The sequence below is a fragment of the Tripterygium wilfordii genome, chromosome 1 (genome assembly GCF_013401445.1).
Source record: "Tripterygium wilfordii isolate XIE 37 chromosome 1, ASM1340144v1, whole genome shotgun sequence".
NCBI lineage: Eukaryota > Viridiplantae > Streptophyta > Magnoliopsida > Celastrales > Celastraceae > Tripterygium > Tripterygium wilfordii.
The window spans coordinates 1,414,518-1,437,368 of record NC_052232.1 but is presented as its reverse complement, the minus strand read 5'-3'; the positions used below and the strand labels follow the sequence as shown (position 1 = coordinate 1,437,368).

The 22,851-nt window shown below is 38.2% G+C and overlaps 5 protein-coding genes across 9 annotated transcripts; 1 reads left to right on the top strand and 4 right to left on the bottom strand.

Moving 5' to 3' along the window:
- Window positions 1–131: 131 nt before the first annotated feature.
- LOC120001849 lies at window positions 132–1,271 on the bottom strand. The gene is made up of 2 exons (XM_038850349.1): window positions 874–1,271; window positions 132–725 (listed from the first exon to the last, which is right to left on the bottom strand). The coding sequence occupies exons 1-2, from the start codon at window positions 1,000–1,002 to the stop codon at window positions 456–458; spliced, it is 399 nt and encodes a 132-aa protein (XP_038706277.1). The 5' UTR covers window positions 1,003–1,271; the 3' UTR covers window positions 132–455.
- A 1,388-nt stretch (window positions 1,272–2,659) lies between these two features.
- Window positions 2,660–6,423, bottom strand: LOC119981082 (NEDD8-activating enzyme E1 catalytic subunit-like). Its single transcript, XM_038824421.1, has 9 exons — window positions 6,213–6,423; window positions 5,939–6,102; window positions 5,211–5,413; window positions 4,796–5,028; window positions 4,653–4,715; window positions 4,516–4,572; window positions 4,095–4,216; window positions 3,556–3,673; window positions 2,660–3,259 (listed from the first exon to the last, which is right to left on the bottom strand). The coding sequence occupies exons 1-9, from the start codon at window positions 6,300–6,302 to the stop codon at window positions 2,972–2,974; spliced, it is 1,338 nt and encodes a 445-aa protein (XP_038680349.1). The 5' UTR covers window positions 6,303–6,423; the 3' UTR covers window positions 2,660–2,971.
- An 862-nt stretch (window positions 6,424–7,285) lies between these two features.
- LOC120000828 (protein trichome birefringence-like 10) lies at window positions 7,286–11,665 on the bottom strand. Of its 2 annotated transcripts, none has more exons than XM_038848987.1 (4): window positions 10,720–11,663; window positions 9,626–10,012; window positions 8,496–8,654; window positions 7,286–8,055 (listed from the first exon to the last, which is right to left on the bottom strand). In XM_038848987.1, exons 1-4 carry the CDS (start codon window positions 11,160–11,162, stop codon window positions 7,680–7,682), a joined length of 1,365 nt encoding a protein of 454 aa, XP_038704915.1. In that variant the 5' UTR covers window positions 11,163–11,663; the 3' UTR covers window positions 7,286–7,679. The 2 variants fall into 2 exon arrangements, 1 of the variants encoding a protein (XP_038704915.1); XR_005468665.1 differs by having other exon boundaries at window positions 7,915–8,055; window positions 8,121–8,654; window positions 10,720–11,665.
- A 2,950-nt stretch (window positions 11,666–14,615) lies between these two features.
- LOC120011830 (proteinaceous RNase P 2-like) lies at window positions 14,616–17,949 on the bottom strand. Of its 3 annotated transcripts, XM_038863140.1 has the most exons (3): window positions 17,808–17,949; window positions 15,385–17,144; window positions 14,616–15,281 (listed from the first exon to the last, which is right to left on the bottom strand). In XM_038863140.1, exons 2-3 carry the CDS (start codon window positions 17,022–17,024, stop codon window positions 15,263–15,265), a joined length of 1,659 nt encoding a protein of 552 aa, XP_038719068.1. In that variant the 5' UTR covers window positions 17,025–17,144; window positions 17,808–17,949; the 3' UTR covers window positions 14,616–15,262. The 3 variants fall into 3 exon arrangements, with proteins under 3 accessions (XP_038719068.1, XP_038718918.1, XP_038718988.1); XM_038862990.1 differs by having other exon boundaries at window positions 14,616–17,144; XM_038863060.1 differs by having other exon boundaries at window positions 14,616–17,138; window positions 17,808–17,948.
- Window positions 17,817–22,757, top strand: LOC120011999 (ATP-dependent (S)-NAD(P)H-hydrate dehydratase). 2 transcript variants are annotated; one of them, XM_038863252.1, is made up of 11 exons: window positions 17,818–18,457; window positions 18,560–18,636; window positions 18,752–18,861; window positions 18,961–19,084; window positions 19,630–19,692; window positions 19,835–19,998; window positions 20,874–20,935; window positions 21,569–21,635; window positions 22,087–22,149; window positions 22,266–22,394; window positions 22,477–22,757. In XM_038863252.1, exons 1-11 carry the CDS (start codon window positions 18,139–18,141, stop codon window positions 22,502–22,504), a joined length of 1,206 nt encoding a protein of 401 aa, XP_038719180.1. In that variant the 5' UTR covers window positions 17,818–18,138; the 3' UTR covers window positions 22,505–22,757. The 2 variants fall into 2 exon arrangements, with proteins under 2 accessions (XP_038719252.1, XP_038719180.1); XM_038863324.1 differs by lacking the exon at window positions 19,630–19,692 and having other exon boundaries at window positions 17,817–18,457.
- Window positions 22,758–22,851: the final 94 nt, after the last annotated feature.

Sequence of the window (22,851 nt, the reverse complement as noted above, 5' to 3'; positions counted from 1 at the left end):
AAATGATAAAAATGCAACCACATATGATAATATGAAATCATGCGTTAATGATGTTATATGGTGTTTGGGCTAATTTTGAGGAACTGGGGTCCGTCATATGGTCTTATACATTGAAATAACGTATAAACTTGTACCACCAAGAATTTGGGTATAATTTTATTTAACTAAGATAGTGTAATTCCTATAGTACTATACATCCTTATACATAAGAAATCCAAACACCGACACTATCTTATGCGGATCTCCAAACAGAGCCTAATTCAATCTCTTAGACAAGTAACATACCACCGGTGAACCTCTCCTTAAGACGCCAAATAACAAAGTCACTATACATGTTCAGATTTGTATATGAATCATAGAATTCTATATGTATGTATCTTTGCTTTTGTGTTAAAGGAATCAATACTGCAAACTATATTGAACAATTATGTCATAATAATAAGGATCTTAATGAATTAATTCAAGCCTTTCTTGAGGTGAAAAGAATTGTTGTTGTTGTATGATGCTTGAGAAACAAATCTAGTATTATTGTCAAGTTGCAGCTGCTGCTTTTGAGATTTTGATGAGTTGAGGGAACTGAATCTTCCTTGCCTATTTTGCTTCCTTCTTGGATGCAATGATTGAGGAATAAAAACCCCAGTTCCTTTGCTTTCTCTTCTGTATAATAATGTTTGCTCTTGAAAGATTGGAGATGCTGTTGCTGCATAATTTGCTCTGGAGAAAGCCTATTAGATATATACAAAAAAAAGAAGAAGTTAATGCAGCTGTTATAAATTCGGATACTCGTGAGAGAACCGTATAAATTCAATCCATCGGATACTCGTGAGAGCACTGCATAAAAGAAAGAAAGAAAGAACGAGGAAAGGCAAGAACCTGGAAAGAAACTGAAGAACATCTTGCAACTGGGTCCTCATCATCATCATCATCCATGATGAGAAGAGATATTTGCTTGCTTAAGTCAGCAAAAAACAAGCCATCCTCTGCTTCCATAGTCACTTCCATGGTTACTTGGACTCTTTAGTTGTTCACTTTCTCTCTCTTTTTTTTCCTCCAGTGAAATGGGAATACATGGGTGATAAATAGGGAGGGAATGGGGAATGGGGAATGGGTGTGAGTGCATGTGGAGTGGTGGGGTTCAAGTGGCAGTTGGGACAATCAGGCCAAGAAGGCCCACAACCCCACAAGAATCATGAAAGAGTGTTATGATATTATCCAATTGTGGGAAAGATAAGGAACATCCCACACTCAGATATCTATTTCAAGATGGACTCATATCTCTAACACTCACTCCCCCAACTGGGTTGTAAAAGAGACTTGCTTGGCTCTCATTCTCACACATAATGTGGACAAGGTATGGTTGAAAATTCATAGTCCACAAATACATACAAATGAACTGGCTATATAGCATAGCATACTTGTACTGATATCCAAATCTAACGGTATTGGACTGTAGTGATCGAACATGGTTAAGCAAATACTCCTTGAAACTCTTCCGGGTTGAAACCCGTGAGGGGGGAACGAGACCCAATTCACTAAGTACGATATCTTGGACTGTAGTGATTGAACATCGTTAACTAATTAGTCCTTGAAACTATTTAGGGTGAAAACCCGTGAGGGGAGAATGAGATCGAAGTCACAAAGTATGGTACCTTGGGACTGTAGTTATTGAACATGGTTAAGCAACTAGTCCTTGAAACTCAGATAGGCAGAGGATCTATGACCTTGTGTAGAGCCAGAAATTATAAAAGCAGACACTTTAACCCTAGCTCTAAAGATTTTGAAAGGTCATGTGCCATTAACTTACAATAGTTGTCCTACATAATTTGGCATGTCAATGAGGGAGATTCAACAAATATGAAGTTTCTTTCGGACAATTATGTGCATCAGTTCTATCAACGACTTTGTCAATTGTGCTTTAGACATTGAAAACTTCTGGTACACGTCCTTGCTCTTCTCCACACTCCATAGATCAAGAACTTTGAATAATTGGTGTGATTTGGTCCACTAAGTTTGTTGATGTGCTGGCGACAGGACACCACCGGCTGCTCAACAAGATAATGCATGGATCTTCATGTGGATGGCAAAAAATTTTAGTTCCGAGTCGGACAACATCACATGTATACGAAATATTTACATGCAGACCTTAATGAGGATTGAATTTTGAACATACTTAATTGACCACACCACAATTTATTTAAATCCAGATAAGTAAATTAGACAATAACTTAATCTAGATTAGGGTCCAAACAACTAAATTGAACAAGATTTATGTGTTTGAATCAGAACTTGACTTTAAACGGAACAAAATTTTTATATTTGGACCTATCTTTTAAACACAACTTATATTTGAACTTGATTTATTCTAGATCGGACAAATTCAATCATTCGGATCACCCCTCCACATTACCCCTCCACCCCTAGTATGATGTGTCAACATTTTGATCCATTAGACCTATATCAGATGTTCAAAGAGGAGCACAAATTGATGCAGATGATGTTCATTCAATACTGAATTTAGAATCAAAATGGTTTTTTTTTTTAAAAACAAGTACGATACCATACAAACGGTACAAACTATAATGCCATGATACGTGCAGTTGGCACTCATGGATGTGCCCACAAGAAATCAGGAAGAGAATTGCATTACGAAGATGCATGCTAATGGATGCTTCAGAAGAACGTGAATAATGACAAAATAGTTAATAGCACTAATGCAACAAGGCAAACATGCTTTCATAGAAGAAGATTCAAAATCTGTATTTGCAGCTGCTCCTCTGCATAACTTCTAAGTGCTTTCTTGAGAAGCAATCATGGATGAAACACCATAACGAATTTGAAAGACAAGGTTGCTATCCTTAGCGTAAACCACTAACACAATGAGGTCATGCAACCCGGCTTCAACAGTAACAGTAAAACCGGGGGAGAAATGTTTAGAACTGCAGTGAGTAAAAGCAAAGTGAGGCAAGTAAAATTAGGCCCCACCAGCAGTGTCCATATCCGTAACCCCATCAATTCCCTTGAAAAAAACTCGTAATTTTCTTAGAGACGAGGTTTTCTTGTCATTCTTACTAGTCGTACCAGTCACATGCACAACATCCTTGGACACTCTTCCCATGAGTTCGAAAAGTGGTAAACTCAGGTTGGATCGGGTCATCTCTTCAAGAACCGGAGGTGCCTGCATGTAGAGATTCTTCCCTCGGTGTGTGACGCTTGCTTTCGATAAAAGCAGTGTTGGATACCCTTCAAGTATATGAATAAACTGTTGCAAACAAATTCAACAATAAATAAGTGCACATGCTATAGATGACCCAAAGCAGAAGTTTATCAGGTCACACGAATCACACGGTTGAGCTTTTTCTTGGCTTCTTACACTCAGGGACAAACGATATTCGATGAAAGAAACTAGATATTTGAATCAATGAATCTCATCCTCCAACATGCAATCTAGTCAAGACAGAGAAACAAAAGGGAAAAGAGAAATGATGTAGAAGCATATCATAATGGTCATCATTCTTCTTTTTTCTTTTTATTTTTTCTTAAAGACCAGATAATTACCTTTTGTAAAGTAACCGAAGTGTCCAGCTCAATAAGAACACCTGGACCACAAACAAGACAGTCTTTGTCCTTGACAAATTCAGTCACTTTGATGTGGAGACCTTCAACGCCATTATATCTATCAAAAGAATTCAAATCATTCAATAATCAATACTTTGGCCACACTTTTTGATTAGAGAAACATTCACAATCAAATTAACAAGCATCTCACTCATGAATCCGCATTTCAAATTTTCAACACCAATATAGTGTACCGGAAATTTCCTCGGTAAATACAAACATTGAAAGAACAATGAAAGTAGAAAAATCAAATGCATTCATCCATAAGTGCAAACATATGCAAGATAAAAACTGATGAAAAGATATGCAAGATCTAAAAGCATTACCTGCTAAACAACTTTGATGAAAATATGGACTTGAAATTGATTAATCACATGCAATAAAGAATGACAATCAAACCGCCTAAGCTGTTGCCACATGAGGATAAGATTGTACAATGTTCATATTAATGCTAAGCAAAAACAGAAGGAATGACATACGTTAAATAGTTACCCAGGGTTTTGCTGCATCCTGATGCAATCTTCAAGGTTTCCAGCACACAGGCAGCAGATATAACTGCATTGGTAGAAGCAATAGCTGGTATGATGTTTTTCACTACACCCTGAAAACAAAGATAATTTCTATATGTTATGATCCGAATATTAGGAAAGAAATTTGGGTTGTAAAGAACTACAAGTACGAACCCTCAAAACAGTCAATTGAATAATCCTGCGACAGGGCAGCAGGAGTAAGGGAAAATAAGAACCCACCATCCAAAAGCTAAGGAAAATTTCTTAGGAAATGTGATAAAAACAACTAAGGTAACAAAAATACACCAGAAGCCAAAACACACCACAATTGAGCAGAACATGCGCCCTCAAGAAATTGACTAAGAAAAATACAACTAAATTTAGAGTATACCTGAGTTAGGGAATATGTAACCCCTGGAATGCCAAAAAGCTCTGCTCTCTTGACAGCCTAAGGAACAAAGATGGTATTGGAAGGAGGAACACAATTGAAAATCAGTATCAACAAACCCAACACCAAAAACAACTAACCTCATCGTAAACCCATTTCATATGTTCTGGCTCATCAGGATCAAATGTCTTTCCACTATGAACCTAAAATTAGATGTCATGATTAGATCTATCACATAACAGAAACGTTTTTGAAAGTGCAAACTAACACATATTAGTATTACCTCATCCCATTTAATTAAGTGTGCATACTCGATACAATGAGCAGCAGTTCTAGGGGTTTCTGCAAGAGTGCATAAAGGAAACTTCACTTGGGGTGGGAAAAGCCAGATGGTACACTCAAAGCACGGTGTGGTCCCTGGTATAATTATCCTGGCATGGCCTTTAAAACCCTCAGTCCCCCCATCGACCATGGGTTTGACAGTGTCTGCTTGTGGATTGTCTTCAGAATCATACTCTAAATTGCCAAAAAAAGTAAAATGATCAACATAAGCTTGTGTTTTCTCGTTAAGAGTCAAAACATCGGAAGCCTAATTAAAACAATGTTAAAGAAAATATGGGCAGGAAGAGTTGAGAGAAAGAGGGCAATTGAATGCAGAAAAATTACTGAGTCAAATACAATATGTAAAGAGTACACACCAAGGAAACTGCAAGCTACAGCATTTATGTAGCTTCGAGCCTCAACGGAATCAAGACCAAGCACAATAATGCTAAAATCACTATAAAATTCAAGGTCCTTGTCCTCAATCCGGCAAAAATGCGGCACAATATTCACACCACTAACTCTTTCCATGACACGCTTGGCTGCCACCTCAGCTTTTGGTTTCCCAATGTCTTCAAGCCTACAAGAACAACAGAGATTGAGGAATTCATAACTAGAAACAAAAATAATATATCCAACCGGTAAACTGTTAAAATGGACAAGACTAAAAGGAAAATTATGGACTTATTACACTATTATCACAAAAGGTCACCCCTCATTTCACATTTTTATACATTCTAAAAGGCAATAGTGTGTCTTGCAGGCTTTGACAAGATAAAATGCTTAACTAGTGAAAGATATTTCCCTTACAAGCTCTCAAGCAATTGACAATATTTTGCCTCATCCTTCAAGAAAAGTGTATGGTGGAAACTGACGGTTACTTCATCGCAAAGCAAGTGTTATGCATTCAAATCATAAGAGAAGTCTTCAGCAATGCGCTGGAAGACTATTTAATGTCCCCAAAACACTGTGCTTTAGGTTGAAGTTCACAAAAGAAATAAGCATATCCCCAAATTGGCTCGTCCTCCAAACAAGGTGGGTAAAATTGACCACAAATAACAATACAAAGATACAGATACAGCTACAGAAGAGGACAGAGAGGTACCTGAAGAGGAATTGGCGATTGAGATTGGTGACCTCGATGCGGTCCATATCGATGACCTCTATGTTCTTAAATCCCGACAAAGCTAAGTCCTTTAGCAGCTCACACCCTAATCCACCGGCTCCCACCACCAACACGCGCGCATACGTTGCAAGGTCGTCTCTCAACTGCCAAAATTAAAAACAAAAAGAGATTGCGATCACTGGAGTGGAAAAGAAAAGAAGGAGGCACGCCAACTGCTTGTCTATATGAGAGAGAGAGAGAGAGAGAGGCTTACTTGAGTTCCGGGGTCGAAGCCAGGGCCGACAAGGAGGCCGGGCCTGAGGAGGAGCTTGTCGAGATCTCTAGATCGGCTAGGCTGCGCCATCGAGCCTGCCACAGCAAATCCTCTCTTTCTCTCCCGCGCTCGGTGGTTTTGCCTTCGCTGTGATTTTACCCGAACGGGAAATTCCCACTCTGAGTAGGAAGTAGCTTGGCTTTGACGCTTTTACAAAGCCCAGCACTCTTCTTCCAGTAATAGCTCCACATTCATTGGGCCTTTTGGGTTCTGTAGAGTTTATTGGGCCAGGCCCAATGGATTTGAACATTTAAGTTCTTTAGTTTCTTGGGCTTCCCGGCCTCAAGTGAATTAATTAGTAGAGTTTTGCTTCAGGGAAAAAAAAGAAAGGTATTTTTAAATACCTCTTTTAATTTATTTCTCATCAGAGAAACCACCACCACCACCACCAAACACCAAGACCTCGAACCCCTGACCCTCAGAGACCACACGTAATGACTCAACCACCAGGGATACAGAGGGGGCTGGTGCACATGTTGGAACAAAAATTTATATATTGGTGCCTTTGAACCATCTGGCATGGTAGCAATCCTGAACACTTCTTTGGGTATGGAAGACCAAAAATTATAAATATCTCAGCAGTTTTGTATTTCAGTTATTTCAATTGTTGAGTTAGATGCACAAAATTCAATTAAATTTGTGAGCTCCACATGTTTCATATTATGCACATCAAATCTTGCGCATACAACTCAGTAGTTGAGATAACATAAACTGATGGGATTCCGAATGATTAACTCAAGCTCTTAGTCTACAAGTCCATGTAGTCCTCAACTACATGAGCACAACACATGAATATTCACTAACGAACAACAGATTCAAAATGTTAATGCTTATTAATAGTATTGAAATTCGAAATTAAGCATCCTTTCCTCTTCTTGTTCAAATGAGAAACGACACCATACAAACTTGTTCTTTAGACATACGATATGGGTCTAAACTCACGTCATCAGGCTCGTGGACACAAAAATTTCTCACCCAACAACATGATAAATTGAGTCATAGCCCTTAGCACATGGTCAAAAATTAAACATTCGGTATTAAGACAAAATTGACGAAACCAAAATTTTGGTAATTACAATATTCCCAACCGACTGTGCCACCTAAAACAATCATGTGCATAAATTTATATGTATATATACCCTACACCTACAGCATCAATTATATTCCCCCAAAATTTTGCTTTAGCAGCTTTACAAATCAGGCTCCTCTAGCTAAAAAGCCAAACCCTTTTTTGAGTTGAAAAACTGTCCCTTCTGGGGTCATCTCTCAATCAACATCTCAGTATCTTGGACCTGCATTTCACCCTTTGAACAACTCTTTCCATTCTTGCCAGGAAACTAAACACCAATTCCTTTAGCACCAGTTCTGTCTCCTACTGCACTTTCATATAAATACCAGCCTTTTGTATCAAACCTGCGCTGCGTGTCTTGACGAGTTCAGTGTCCAGTTAGCCTCGCTCTTGAGATATAGTGCATAGAAAAGCTCGTTCCATGAGTCGGGGACTCCAGGCAGACACCAATGGCTGCAGTCCTGTCGACGTAGGGATGCAGGGCCCTCTTTGGGAGTCAGATAGTACAATGATGAATGCCCGTCTTTCCTTCTCGCGGTCATTTGTGTTACATTCAATACATCAAAAGTTCTTTTCCCTGATGGATTAGAGTGAGCAGATAACACATCAGAGACTATTTTGAACTGGGTCCAAGTGTCGGGTGGAACCAGTGACGACCCCAGCTCTGGCAATGTTTCCATGTGACAGCTTCCCCCGGTTTTCCAATCTCCACCTCTGTAATGTAATAATAATTAGATCCTCATAACAGAATGCATTACAAAAATCCAGTTCATTACTACCTTCCTAAGCAATACATATGCTACGAGGAGACCGTATACTGTAGGTGAACCAGAAACTTTCAATAAAAAAGTACACATTGACTTCAGAATTAGTGGCAACAAAACATAGAAGACTAATAATTAGTAAGTAAATGCACAAAAAGTAGGCATTTTTTACAGGAATTAATCTAGCAACAATGTGCATAAGGACCGCATAGTTTGACAGCTATACTAAAAGCCGACTTAGAACCCTTCCATCTTTTCCAGACCCCCTTCAAGTAGCCCCAAGCTTCAAAAACTTGAAAATTTTGAGTAGGATATAAAACGTAAACATTAAGGTTTGAACCCTATAAAAAACTTAGTTAACTGGTGAGAAAAGGAATTGCTGAAAGAAACCTGAAATGTACAGGGGCAAATGTACGGAAGAATATCCGAGTATTGCTCATATTCACTACGCTGTGCGTCCATTTCAGTACGGTCTCCATGGACCTCCTGTATGCATCTTCAACTTTCATTTTCAACTTAACTTCATCGCCTTCTTGAAAGTAACAGCCCCTACCAATCAATCGAAAACGTCAGTAAATTCCAGCAAAGTTAAACATAAGTAGCTGAGAAAAACATGAATCAGTTGGCAGTCCCTACCACAAGAAAATTAGTTTCTCCTTCAAGTCACAATACTCACACATAAATGTCAGAGGTTTAAAATCAAAAAAAATCACATTCAACATAAACTAATTTAACTCGTATACCAATAATGTATACGCTTCAACACCCATTATAGAGGGCACATTACTGATAACTTATAATTTGATAAACTGATGCAGGCAAAAAAAATTATGTTCCAACCCATATGCAATTTCTTTTCTATCAAATATAAAGTTTGGTGGGACTGGTATGCACGTGAAGGCAATAATCCTTATAGGCATTTCTTTCACAATTTCAATGCTTTCTCCTTCTAGATATTAGAGAAACATAGAGGGAAAAAAAGCTGTATAGAGAAGCAAATATAATAGCAAAGATCACAACCATATAAACCCCGAATGTTACAGAAATGCCATGAGAAGAAATAAAGTGGCAGGAGACTCAAACCTCAAAAATTGAATGGTCTCAAATGCTGACCTCACAGACACGTATATTATCCTTCAAATAAATACGCTAATTGAGTATGAGGCACTATCGAGTACCCTCCAAATTTATAAATGACTGATAAGCAACTGAAAGGTCTATGTTGGTACCTGTAGTAATCGAAAATTGAAATTAGGAGCCACTTAGCATGTCCTATTTCTCTGGTAACCATGATATAGACCCATACAAAGTTTAGCTCCAATTAAGACATTAACTTTTTCTTCTACTTTCCATAAGAAATTTAACTCAGAAAAATGGTGAGTACTTTTATCATCCTTCAGTTACGAGTAATGCACCACAGATCAGCTCATATTAGAACACACACTAGACCAGCTCATTCCTACAAATGCTGAGTAAAATAATAACAAAACAATTAAAGCAAGCTGAAAGAATAAATTCACCCTCTTATGGTTTTCTCATAGTTCCACCAATGTCCTGTATTGAAAACCAGTATATCAGCATCTCTCCACTTTACAGAGTTCCAATCCATTTGATCCAGTTTCAGGGTAGTCTTAATTCTTTCTGGAGCCCCAGCAGGAGGCCGGCTCTGCAACACGAGAAATGGGGCCCTGTAGTACTCCACAGTGCAATTAAAATCCTTGAACATGAACACTAAGAACCCCTTATGCTTTGTGATTGGACTGCCATTCACTTCATATATTGAATCCTTATCAACTGCTGAAGAGAGCATGCATAGTAGGGACTCCCATTGATTCCTTCCAATTGAATCCCCGACAAAAACTAGCCTTTTGTTCCTTAGTTTCTCCAACATTACTTTTGGATCAAATCTGCTTTTGTTTAAACATAAAAAAGATAAAGTGAAAAACTCAAACTTTTTTTTTTTTTTCAAATTTTGAGATAACCTAATTTATCAAAAGTTGGGAAAAATGTTTAATTTGAAAAATAAAACAAAAAGGTCATTGTCTTCAGTCCTTCTATGTAACTGCCCAAAAGTTCACGGGTGAAATAAGCTTATCAACAGACGAAAAAGCACAAACAAGCTGGCATCAATTTCTCAGTCACATAAAAGATACTCAGATTGATCACGAAAGTGTAGATTTATCCATTTTCTGCTTATTGCCAGCAGGCCAAGATGGTGATGAAAACGAGTTGCCATTTTCACAAAGCATTAAATTAATACAGCTTGCTAATTAAGCTTATAGAGACAATTAAACAAAAGGTCAAAGTAAAACAATGGTCACAGACACGACACATATACCATCTAGTAATCCACATCAAATAGAATATCAATCCGTTTGGTTCCTGAGAAAATGCAGGCGAGAAGGAAAAGAAAAGAAAAACCTTCGAGGCCGATACAACACCCAAAAGACGCAATTGGATTGAGTCCAATATTAATGCCAGAATTTAGGACCTGAGATCTCTATCCTAACAAATAAATAATGAAAATTTTCGTAACACAAAATGCCATCTTATCTTCATTCTCTACATTTTCTGAGCAACCAAACAGACAATAGAAAGAAAGCAAATTAAGAACCTGGGCAAATTGCAATGCTTGGGCTGCCATCTCCACTTGGTGTAGAACAAATCAGGCCGTCCATTTTCGGTGCACCTAAACCCTTCATCCAAAAAAATGCAATCTTTGGACCGATACAACGGATACTTCTCATCCCAGACCCAATCCCCATCAAACACGTCACACCCATTTCCCTTCTCTCCCAAAAAATCTACCCTTTCATAGTTATCGCCAGACCCATTGAAATTTAACCCCATAAACCTCTCAGATTGACCAGGAACGACATACCCTTTTGCCACAGCCCTGTAATCCGAATAAAAGAATCCACCAATCACACAAACACTGACAAAGAAGAATCCAATAACTACCAAAGACGGCTCAAAATGCTTCAATCGCTGGAATTTCTTGAAAAAATCAAGAGCATGCATTGTTTCATTGTCCGTCTGAGATGGGTTCATGGACATTTGACCACGAATTGTGGTATCAGACAGAGTATGGTTTGATCCTCGGCAGGGACAATCAATTACAGACAGAAAAAACAGAGAAGAAGTTTTCGAATACGGAAAGAAAGGGTAAAAGATGTTTTAGTGCCCAAGCAAGAGAGAATCAATTGATGAGTAATGAGATGGAACAATAACCATATCTGCTTCTTTGCTTGGCAGGTCAGTTTCACTATGCAATGAATGAAAAAGGCTCAAGAAAGGAAGAGAAATATGGGTGTCAAGGAAGCAAAGGACCATTCATTCATCATTCATGGCAGGAAAATGTACTCCTTTTTTCTTCCCTCTTTTCGGTTACTTTAATAGAGAGGAAAAAAATGGTTTTGGAATATAAAAAACTGAAAATACAGATGTGGGTATGCTACTGGTAACGATGATTCAGGTTTTTTCAAATCCAAGAACCCTCAGAAATGGCGTTACTGCGTGTTGTGTAGTTCGAGAGAGAGAAGCGAGAGAGGGTTAGTGGCTTTAGTTATAGACGAGGCATAAGTATAAGACTCGGAGTCTCGGAGATTAGGTTCCACGCGCGAGTAGATAGTGTGGAGAAAAATCTGTAAAAGGAAGCTACAGATTAATCCAATGATTGATCGTGCATACAATCTCCGTAGAGAGCGTGACAACATTGTGCTCCGAAAATGTCAATCCCGACAACGGTAATGTAGACGCGGAATTAATTAGGCAATAATTTTGTTTACTAAATATTGTTAAAGAATAATTGTGACTGTAAAAATTTATCGATAAAACGGATCGGGACAGTTAATCGACTGATTGCTCGGTTCAATTTATTTATGTCAAAAAAATCAGAACAAAATGACTGAAATCGACAATAATCGACTGACTGGTTGATTAAATTTATATCAAAAAATCAATTGAAAAACGGAAGATTAATTAGTCAAATAATTTGTATTCTTTAGGAATTAGAAATTCTTTCAAGGGAGATTTTAATTTGTGAAATTAATTTCTTACATAATTGTATTTGTATCAATTATTACACAAGTGATTACTCAAAAGAGGAAACTGGTTAGTGGTTTGAATTAAATAGTGAAATTAATTAGCCATACATCAACATCTAAGTCTAATATGATGTTACTTAATTAGAGTCCTAAAGGAGATCAATTCAAATTGGGAAATGAATTAGGATGAGATTCACTCTCCAATAAATTTGTCTAAGAGTAAGAGAAGAATAGATGTACTCCTACCAAAGTTAAAATTCTCCAAACTCATATAAAAGGGATCCCTGACGCAAAGTAAAGGGTCTTGAACCCTACACTCTTAATTTTTTACTTGAAATAGAGAGATCTCCGAGCACTCCCCCACTAATAGCATCTCGAAACTGATTTGAATGTCAGAGAGATCTCCCGAGAAAACACTCGAGGCCCATATAACTCATGCTTTCTACTATGCAGAGATCTCCCGAGAAAACACTCGGGACCCATATAACTCATGCTTTCTACTCTACAAATCACCCACAGATGCACTCGCTGACTTATGTCATATCACCTAATATGTCACCTAGACCAAGCTAGTTTTAAACGTCATCAACTTCAATTTTTTTTTTGGAGATTATGAAAGAATTGAATATATGTTTCAAATGGATTGTGTTATTGAATGGAAGTTGAGGGAAAGAGTAATGTGATGCCTTAAATACTTGACTAACTTTAGTATTAATCAACATCATCATCATCATCATCATCGCCATCGCCATCGCCGCATCTTTATATATGAGGGACGTGTGGTTCCGGTTCCAGATCCAGATCCAGATCCATATGCAATGTTTTGACGACATAAGTGTGAACCGGACTCACTTTCTGGTTTCTTCTTATTTTTGTAGTTGCTTTGATGGGGACCCAAATATCATAGTAATCAAAATGTGCTCGACCAACCAAGGAGTGGCCATACCCACCGAGTCCCCATTTAAGTACACTTCTTTCTCATCCTATATATATAGAACACCATCATTTCACGATGATGCTTTGGTTGATGAGGAAGCAATTTGGTTGTGATTTGACGTTTGATGGAACCAATTTAGTTATAAGAGCAACTCCAATGGGCACATTTTCATATGCTTGAGTTGAAAGTGAACTTTATAGAAAATTTGAAGCATTGGAGCTCTATAATAGGTGAAAATGAACACTTGAAAACACATGAAAATTTTAGAGACACTTGAGATTTGGAGTGCCCTTTAAGTTGTGAATAGTATTCACATAAACCAATAAAAACTCGCCACATGTGCTCAAGAGAGAGAAAGAGAGACAAGAGAGAGGGAAAATAGTTGGTAGTTAGTATTATGAAGTGCTTGAAAATGTACTACCATTGTAGCACACATGCTTGATATTAGTTTTTGACACTACTATCAAGATATATCAAGTGCTATACAATCTGCTACTATGGTTTCAAACTGGATAACCCAACTGATTATCGGCTTCGACCAAAGACATATGTCAACAAAGTTTCGAACCCAACTTATCTATCGATAGGTTGTGCGTGCGAACAAGCACTCACAAAACTAATCTGTAATCCGCATACTTTACCCCTGTAGTTTGTACAGTCCATGATGAGTCAAACAGTTTGCTCCATTCATTCATGTGAAATGGCAAAGGAATTTATCTGGACTTGGACATCATGAGACAATGAACAGCTTAGCGTAGCCGCTATGTTCAAATTTATTGTTTTCGCAGTTTTTTTTTTTCTGATAACCAGATTTTGTGTTCTCAAGATATTCCTAGGACTGGCAGAGAGCTTGACATTACATACAAGGAAATCTGTATTAAATGGTTTGGAGATTCACTTAAGACTTTTATTGTGTCTGCAAATATTTGTTTATTATGCTTTCTTTCTCATACAGTAAACTAAAGATAATAGAAGGGAAAAAAAAAGCACAGAACCATCATGAACCAGAAGAGAGAGACTTTCTCCAAACATCTGTTAGAGCTCGGGCGTATGTTTAGTAAATGCTTATAAAGAGTCCTTTTTTCTAGATAGATCACAAGCATTCCCATCAAAACATAAAACAAGAACATGTCAAAATTCCTCATATTGTGCCATCTAAGACAACATGCAAAATTCTCATGCGATATGCCATGCGATGGTAATGCCCTATCATGAAAATTTTATGCAAGAATCAAGATGACAGCTAAAAATAAGACAAGTTCCATTGAACAAAAATATCATAATCTGTCAAGTCATCGACATAACATCGCACAGAATGGAGTTCTAGACTTGTCTACGTGAAAGTAATTTGCGAGACAAGTGAGATGCATACCAGCCATCATAGGCTAACTCGACCCTGAAAATCATAATGTGCTGTATGTAAGCCGTATCAGATCCATCAAAAGCAAACCATTCACGTCAAAATCATTCTAGTAGGGCAGTGCACAAGGAGAAACTTTAAACAAAACAGAAAATGCCAGGACCAAATTGTTGAAGTAAGCACTAAATAAAAGATATGGTAACACAATTATAGTTAAGCCAAATCTGGTCAACCATAAATTAATCATGGATCGTGGGGATATTACATCATCTGTAGCAAAACCTCCTCACGTGCATCTGCTGGGCAATGGAAAAATGCTCACGCTCTTGCAGCATCTTCAATGAGAAAAGTTTAGGCCAAGTAGCGTAGGAGCTGCTCAATTATCAAGCCTTACTAATTCTTCAAAACTTCTTTCTCCGAATACACAAATGCCAGAGATCTGGAAATAGTAGTGTTTCCCTCCCTTATAGCATGTGCAATACTGCTAATTGCTTCACTTATTTTCTCAAATTCTCTATCACAACCATTACGCTTCTGTTTTTTGCCACTAGATGATGTAGACTCATCATCACTGTCTTGTCTCTGGTAATATATATGATGCAAGGATATGGCATAAACAACTTTTTCTGAAACAATAAGAACAGAGGGCTACATATCTTAAATCTGAAAGTCCTCGGTCCCAACAGGTTTCTGATGCTCTTGCATAATGTCATGAGGCTAAATTCTTCACAACATGTTGCTGAAGATAGCGTATAGAAACCATCTCACAAGGTGGAGATCATATCAACCCTACATGTGCTTCCATAACAAGCAATCAAGGGATAAAGGTTGTCCTGAAAAAAAAGCATTAATTAGTTTAACAAAATATGATCTTGGGAAGGAGATGGAGACCTATCTTTCCTTTTTCCAGTGGTAGCTGCACATTCGGCAATATACCTATGAGAGAAATCTTTGCTTTCATTTTTGCTATTGTGACTTGTAACAGTGGCTGGATCACACGATTTCAACAATTCCTTCTCAAAAGAAGCATGTCCACTTCCCTGAATTTCATTTTCCACTTGAGCTTCATTGAGACAGAGAGCATCAGAAGCGCCGGGCTTGGTAATGCAGAGACAAGGCTTCACAGACTCCTCAGAACTGGTGCCTGCTATAGGCACATGCCATGATCCATTTCCTAATTCCTGGATGACTAAGGAATATGGGGGTGGCATCTGAAGTCTCAAGTTACCTTTATGAAAAGTATATCGAACTTGATGCCTTTCTTTCCACCTGAGGATGAAGCTGCTACCCACAATTTCAAAAATGTGGTCCCACATTTCATCGTTAGTCACAAGTAAACACCCAAGTTTAACAGCAGCATACAGCCAATACCAATCGTCATTAGAACCTGGTGGTGTAGCATAAAGAACACCATTTCCCATCCACTCCTCAACCAGCTTGCTGTGGGTAGGATTTTCAAGAAGTGCCCGAAGACGTTTACTATGCAGGATAACAAGCGGCCATCTCTTTTCGTTCCTATTATATAAATCTTTCACAACAGCATCAAGCTGAGAAACACTGAACCCACCGTCAGCAAAATTTTGTTGGTAGAGCCCAACATTTGCTCCATCCACTATGGCTTCATAATCAGCATGTTTTTCCAGCCAATCCTGAAATTCATTGAAATTAGCCTTCACTTCCCTTTCCATAGCCAATCCAGCCACTGATTGGGCAAATTTCTGTGTCTCTGTGTCTTCAATATCAGCACAAACCAACTGATCACCACAGGAGCAACACCGGCCACTGGAATCCACATCCCCTCTCCTAACAAGCCACTTTCCTCTTCCTAACCACCCAAGTCCATGCCATCCTCCCCCATTTCTTGAAACCGCATCCTTCACCAAACCCACATCATAATGAATGGACTCAACCTCACTCGCCTTTTCACAATTAAACCAATTCTCAATAATATTTGTGGTATCCTCAGTCACACATCTCACAGTTTTCCTCAATTTCTGCAAGTACCCATAAACCCTTTCTCCTCTTCCCGTCTCTGCACTGACCTTCAACAGTGCAGCAATTTCTGGCTCCTCTGTACTCACTCCTACTCTACCCATATGCTCCTCCACCTCGTAGGCCTTGTCCGCCTGCAAACTCCCAGTAAAAGAGAACAACACTGGATCACACGTGCGCAGCCGGGGTGTGATTCCATACTCCCCCATCCTTTTAACCAAAGCAAAAGCATAATCACCATCTCCTTTTGCAGCAGCAAGCCTAGAGACGGCTGTGATGGATGCCTCATTGGGCTTAATACCAATTGATTCCATGTGACTGAAAATACGAAATCCATGTTCTATTGTGAGCTCTTTGGTTGGTGGGTCGGTAATAGCTTGTGAGCAGAGGTAGAGGAGAGTGTTCAAGTGGTGATGACTGATACGAATGTTTTGTAAAACTGCAGTTTCGTACAGGGCGATAGCGCCACAAAGGTCTTTGGATTTGGAGCATGAATTGAGATTGAAGTGGAATTGGGACCCTGGGTTTTGGTGAGGCTTCTTCTTGTTCTGTTTATAGGGGCTTGAGTGAGTTGTGGTTGCCATTATATATATGGCATAAACAACATAGCATAGAACTTGAACTACAGCCACCCGTCACCTACGATCCCAAACTTCCATGCAATTTTCTTCATCATTAGCTACTGAACTTTCTTGCCCCTGCACCTACAGCAACATTGTTGATCAGAGAAGTAAGATCAGAACCAGAAAAAGCTTCTTCACTCCTAAATACCTATTTTCACTAAAATAATCACAGTAACCTATGTCTACAGTACACAGAGAGTAATTAAGAGAAGAAACACCTAAATATTCACCTACAATGAAGTAAAAAAACTCAAAAAGATACAAAAACCTGGAGACTACACAATCGTTCAACACTAATGAGCTATTTTCAAAACTATGCCAAACAAAAGCACTGTTTTGCAAGTGATTATCTTTAGCATTTCTGAATTGAGTAACTGCGAAACTATTTTCACACCCAAAGTATTATGTTTTACAGTGGATAATTCTGCATTCTACCAGAAAAATTGTATTGCCAGAATCACCAGCAGATATCTAGAGCTACAAACCCTAATTGGGATTCAATCAGTTAAATCCATTTATTTACACAATCATCAAACCAATCTGGATATGTATAGTTAACCTCACAAATTAAGCCTTTTTACGAAAATTCAGGTCTTGTTTGTTTATCTAGGACTTGATCGAATCTGAGAGACGACGAAGCACAAAACTCGTATTGAATAACGATCAACATCGTAAAGACGCATCGAATTCATCCCCTAAAGAAGTCCATGAGGAAAACTATTTACAGATTGAAGAGCCAAATACCTGACTATTACTGCAATCAGGAATCCCGATTTAGGGTTTCTTCCTGATTCTGAAGAACTTCCTGCTGTTGTTGTTGTTGTTGTTGGGCTCTGAGAAGGAATGGCTTGAACCCGATTTCCAGAGTTAGGTATCCAAATGCCAATGACCCGATTACCACTAACCCGGATCTTATCCAGTTCAGCTTCGTTGCTCTGTCCATCTTCCCCTCTCGGTGTTCTACTGTTCTGCTCTCTCTTCACGCCCTTGATGCGGCGGCCATGACCTGCTCAATACAATTTAAAAAATATTCATAAAAAATTTAAGATTGAAACGACGGCGTTTTCCCCCCGATATGCCGATATATTGTCCTACACTCCTACCCAAAAACCATCTCCCCGAGAATCTTCCATTTCTGCCACCTCATGTTGGCATGAATCGGTTCCCTTCCCTGAATACAGCAAAAACTTGTACTTTAGCTTCCTCGGCTGTTCTAAGGAGACAGCAGTTCTTGATAAGGGCTCTTCTTGGAGGTCATAGAGATCACACCCATCAGAAAATAAGAATGCAAGGACTAAGCTCTGCGACTGGAACTAATTCAGATGTTGATTCTGAGAGCATATTAAGAGCAATCACTCCTGTTCTCGATCAAAGTAGACATAAGGGTCAGGCAGGTAAAGGGTGATGGTTGGTGATATCTCTGTTAATTTGATTACTTTGCGTAGTTCTGAATTATTTATTGGTTGTCCGATTGTGTTGCTCTTGATGATTATTAGGGAAGGTAGCTGTTATTGGCGGGTGTCGAGAGTACACGGGTGCTCCATATTTTGCTGCCATTTCGGCTTTGAAAATTGTTAGTATTGATAATGCTCAGTTTGTGTCTTCAATTGATGTCATTTTGAAGCTTTCAGCTTATGTTAATGGCCAAATTGTAGAAAATCCCACAAGTCTTTTTCTTTTCTTTGCAGGGAGCAGATTTGTCCCATGTTTTCTGCACAAAAGATGCTGCTCCGGTTATAAAAAGCTATAGCCCTGAACTTATTGTGCATCCTATTTTGGAAGAATCATACAGTATAAGGTATTTTTGTTTCTTTTGTTTCACTTGGTTTTTTGGTTACTTTTATTTGATTAGTAAACTCTTCATCTTGATGGATGGTTTTTTTTTAATGCGAAAAAGTACTTTTGAGGAGAAAGACAGGAGGCATCTATTGGCAGAAGTTATCGGTGAAGTTGATAAATGGATGGAGAGATTTGATTGCCTTATTGTTGGTCCTGGACTTGGCAGGGACCCATTTCTTCTGGTATGGTTATTAAATTTCATGTTTGTTAAGGTTATTGAGTTAAGCTGTGTATCTACTGGGTCTGCTTGTGAAAGATTCTACATTTCTACTCTTTATCTCCGTTACTTTTTCAAAAAGTATATCCTATCCAATTGCAGTGTGGTGTCACATAACTGCCTGTGAAGCATTAGTTTGTTTATTTTTTCATTCTTTTTTATTATTTGTCTTAGATTTTGCAAAACTTATCTTTTCACAAGTGGATTATGCAATTGAGGAGGAAATCAGCTAATGAAGATTGTGCATGTAAAACAGTATGCGTGCACTTGTCTATGCTTTGATGTTCTTGAAATTTGCATCCCTATTGAGTTGTCGAGTTTTGAAATGCTGTTACAATATCAACTCAATCTTGTTCCCCATCTTAGAAGTATTCTCAAATTCTATAAGTGGCATTCAGATGAAGAACAATTACATGTGCCTTTATATTGTTACCTTGTCTTTCTTAATACGATGCTCTTTAGTTTCCCTTGAAGTCCACAACACTTCTCACATTTCCTAATTATGTCCAGGACTGTGTGAGTGAAATTATGAAGCATGCAAGGCAATCGAATGTTCCAATTGTTGTAGATGGGGTATGTGATTGCCAGTATTATATATGGCTGTGGCCCACTTAAAATTTGCACAATTGCAATTGAGGGTTCATTTTTTTTTCCCTATATCCCTACTCTGTGGCCTTTGCCTCACAATTTCCCTGATGTCATGGTTTTTTTCCAGGATGGGCTATTTCTTGTTACAAATAATGTTGATCTCATTCGTGGCTATCCCTTGGCAGTCTTGACGCCAAACGTTAATGAATACAAGCGCCTGGTTCAGAAAGTACTGAGTTGTGAAGTAGATGATCAAGATGCCCAGGAGCAATTACTGGGTCTCGCGAAGCAGTAAATTTTCTCACTTTTGCTAGGAATTATATTTGAGAAATTGCAAGAGTTTCAGGAGTGTGCCTTGTTGATTTGTTATAAAAGCATCGTAAATGCTAGGTTTGCAGGCATGAAAATATACCAATATAACATCAACTGAATTCATACTTCCTTCCTAGCGTGCTCAGAAAGAGAGGGTGAGAATCAGTTGGCTAGATGTAAGAAGGCCACAATGATACATTGGGAGCAGGCCTGCACTCTAAAATTATGGGGAACTCTGGCTCTGAATTTTACGACTGTCTAAACTGCACCTTAAAATCCATTTCGTTTGCCAGCATTTCCAAACTTCAATTGGATGGTTGAATTCTGTATAGCCATTCTAGAATCGATGAGTGAGTACTATGTGCAATTAAGGCATGTCGACTGTGATCAATGGATACTTGCAACACATTTTCCTCATTGTAGTTTCTAGTTGTTTAAATTCTGTAATACATTTCATTCTGAGTTCTACATTTTTTTATCAATCCTTATTGGGAGTACCCAAAATAATATGAAACTGAAAAGGGTACGCTAGGCTTGGATTGAAGGCCTTCCAAAGCATTGCTTGTACCATAAATCTATTCAGCTGTGATTACAGATTATGCTTTAAAGGGTATAGGTGCCACATCTTACGTGCCCGTTACACATGTAGAACAGGAGATTATTCTGCTTGCAATATATATATATATATTGTTACCATAGTGTCTGTCATTTGCTATGTATCAGCCATATAATATGTTATCATTCTGACTTGCTAAATCTAGACATTTAAATTAATTTATTCTTTTTCTAGTTTTATTTGTGATAATTTAGTCCTCGAGCTCATGATGCTTGCCTAATGCATACCTTCTGGTCAGGCTTGGAGGGGTAACTATCTTACGTAAAGGAAAATCTGACCTCATTAGTGATGGCGAGATAGGTATGTATTGAGATGGTATTAAAATGGTGAGACTCACTCACGGCTTTCAATAATTTATGTGATGACCTTTAATTTGATAAAAAAAATGGATATCCTTTTGGCAACTGCGCCTTCTGGATGGTCAGAGTGGTAGTGTGCATGCCACACACTTGGAAGATTACCAGGAAAAACTGTGGATTGATGGGCGCAGGTCTCTGGGTTTGTTCCTAATTTAATGTCTGATACTCTCTGGATTGAGAACCAAAGTAGTCTGCTACATATTCAGTGCATGATTAGTATGTTCAGTTATGCACCTGCTAAATGTTCAGTTATGCTCCTGCTAAATGCCTTTATTGTATTCTTGACACTATTGTACCTGTCAACTTTCTCATTATGATATAAATTTTCAAGATGTAGACTTAAATCGGCTATTCATTTTTAGGCCCAATTTGGAATTTTGTCGAGCTAAAATATTCTGAAAGTGCAATATGCATGCATAGAAGTGCCTTGTTATCTTATTCCTGTTAATTGTTGGCTATTCATGGTGTATGAATTCTTCTAGATGTATGTTGCGTTTTCTTGGATTTAGCTGTGAATGCTGGCTATTAAACCATGCACGGATTTCAGATTTAATTACTGGCTTTTTTCATGCAGTCAAATCTGTGAGCATCTATGGATCTCCTAGACGCTGTGGTGGCCAGGGTGATATACTTTCTGGAAGGTAACCGATTGACTATATATATGTATGCACGTATTTGCTCAAAATATAAATTTCCACAATTAGATGTTTTCCTTTCTATCTCGCATAAATTTTGTTTTATGCTAATTATTGTTTTTATTCCTTAATCTCTATTACCTAACCTGCCCTTTTCTCTATTTTTAGATTGAGTAACTGGGATACTATTTATTCGGGAAATCTCCTGTGCAAGTTTTGTACATGGTTGATTCCTGAATATGATTGACTTGATAAATAAATGAATATTAAAGGACTGTAACAAGGTTTACTAATCAAGACGAGATATAGCAGACTTTTTAAAAGCAAATAAAAGAGCATGGAGTCTATACTAAGAAAGCTGATTTATTGCGCTGGAATTTGCTTTTTGTCCCCCTCTATTTTCTGTCTAGTGTTAACTGCTGGGAACCTGATGTTGTATCCTTTTGCTTGGTGCCAGTGTTGCTGTATTTGTATCTTGGGCCCGTCAACATGCCATTGCTGAAGGAAATTTGGATATCAGGTCTTTGCAGTTTATTACCATCCACGATTCATGAATACCCGAGGTCTGTTTATTTTTACTCCTTAATCTTGCCTCTGTATGACATTTGCCTATTTCCGCATGTGTGACTACTATAGCCCAAAGAATCCAACTGTGATGGGGTGCATTGCTGGATCTGCTTTACTGAGAAAGGCAGCATCACTTGCTTTCGCGAGTAAGAAAAGATCGACTCTCACTGGTGATATAATCGAGTTCTTGGGAAGAAGGTAATGACCTTTATAATGGGAATGATTTTCTATCCTAGTTTAAAGAAATCAAATTTCAATCCAAGCTTTTTCTTCCTTGCAGTTTGGAGGATGTATGTCCGGCTGTTTGACGAATATCATGCTGTTGATATTCTTGTGAATCTATCTATATAAACAGGGCTTAGATTCTTCCATCAACCCTAACAGCCTTTGATTTTGTTTGTTTCAAACTCTGGTCTTTGTATGTTTTTGCAATTCTGAGAAACATTTTGTATAGCAATATGAGTTATCATATAAGGTTGGGAGCTTATACTCAATCAAACTGCAAACGATCTCAATTACCATTTCTATGGCAAACATAGCTTACATGGTTTCGTTGTGCTATTCTTTCACTTTGCAGTCTCTCCAATAGAAATTGTTTCTCAACCAAATCCATGAGGTTTGGCTGCCATGGGAAGGAGAGATGCTAGAGAAATAA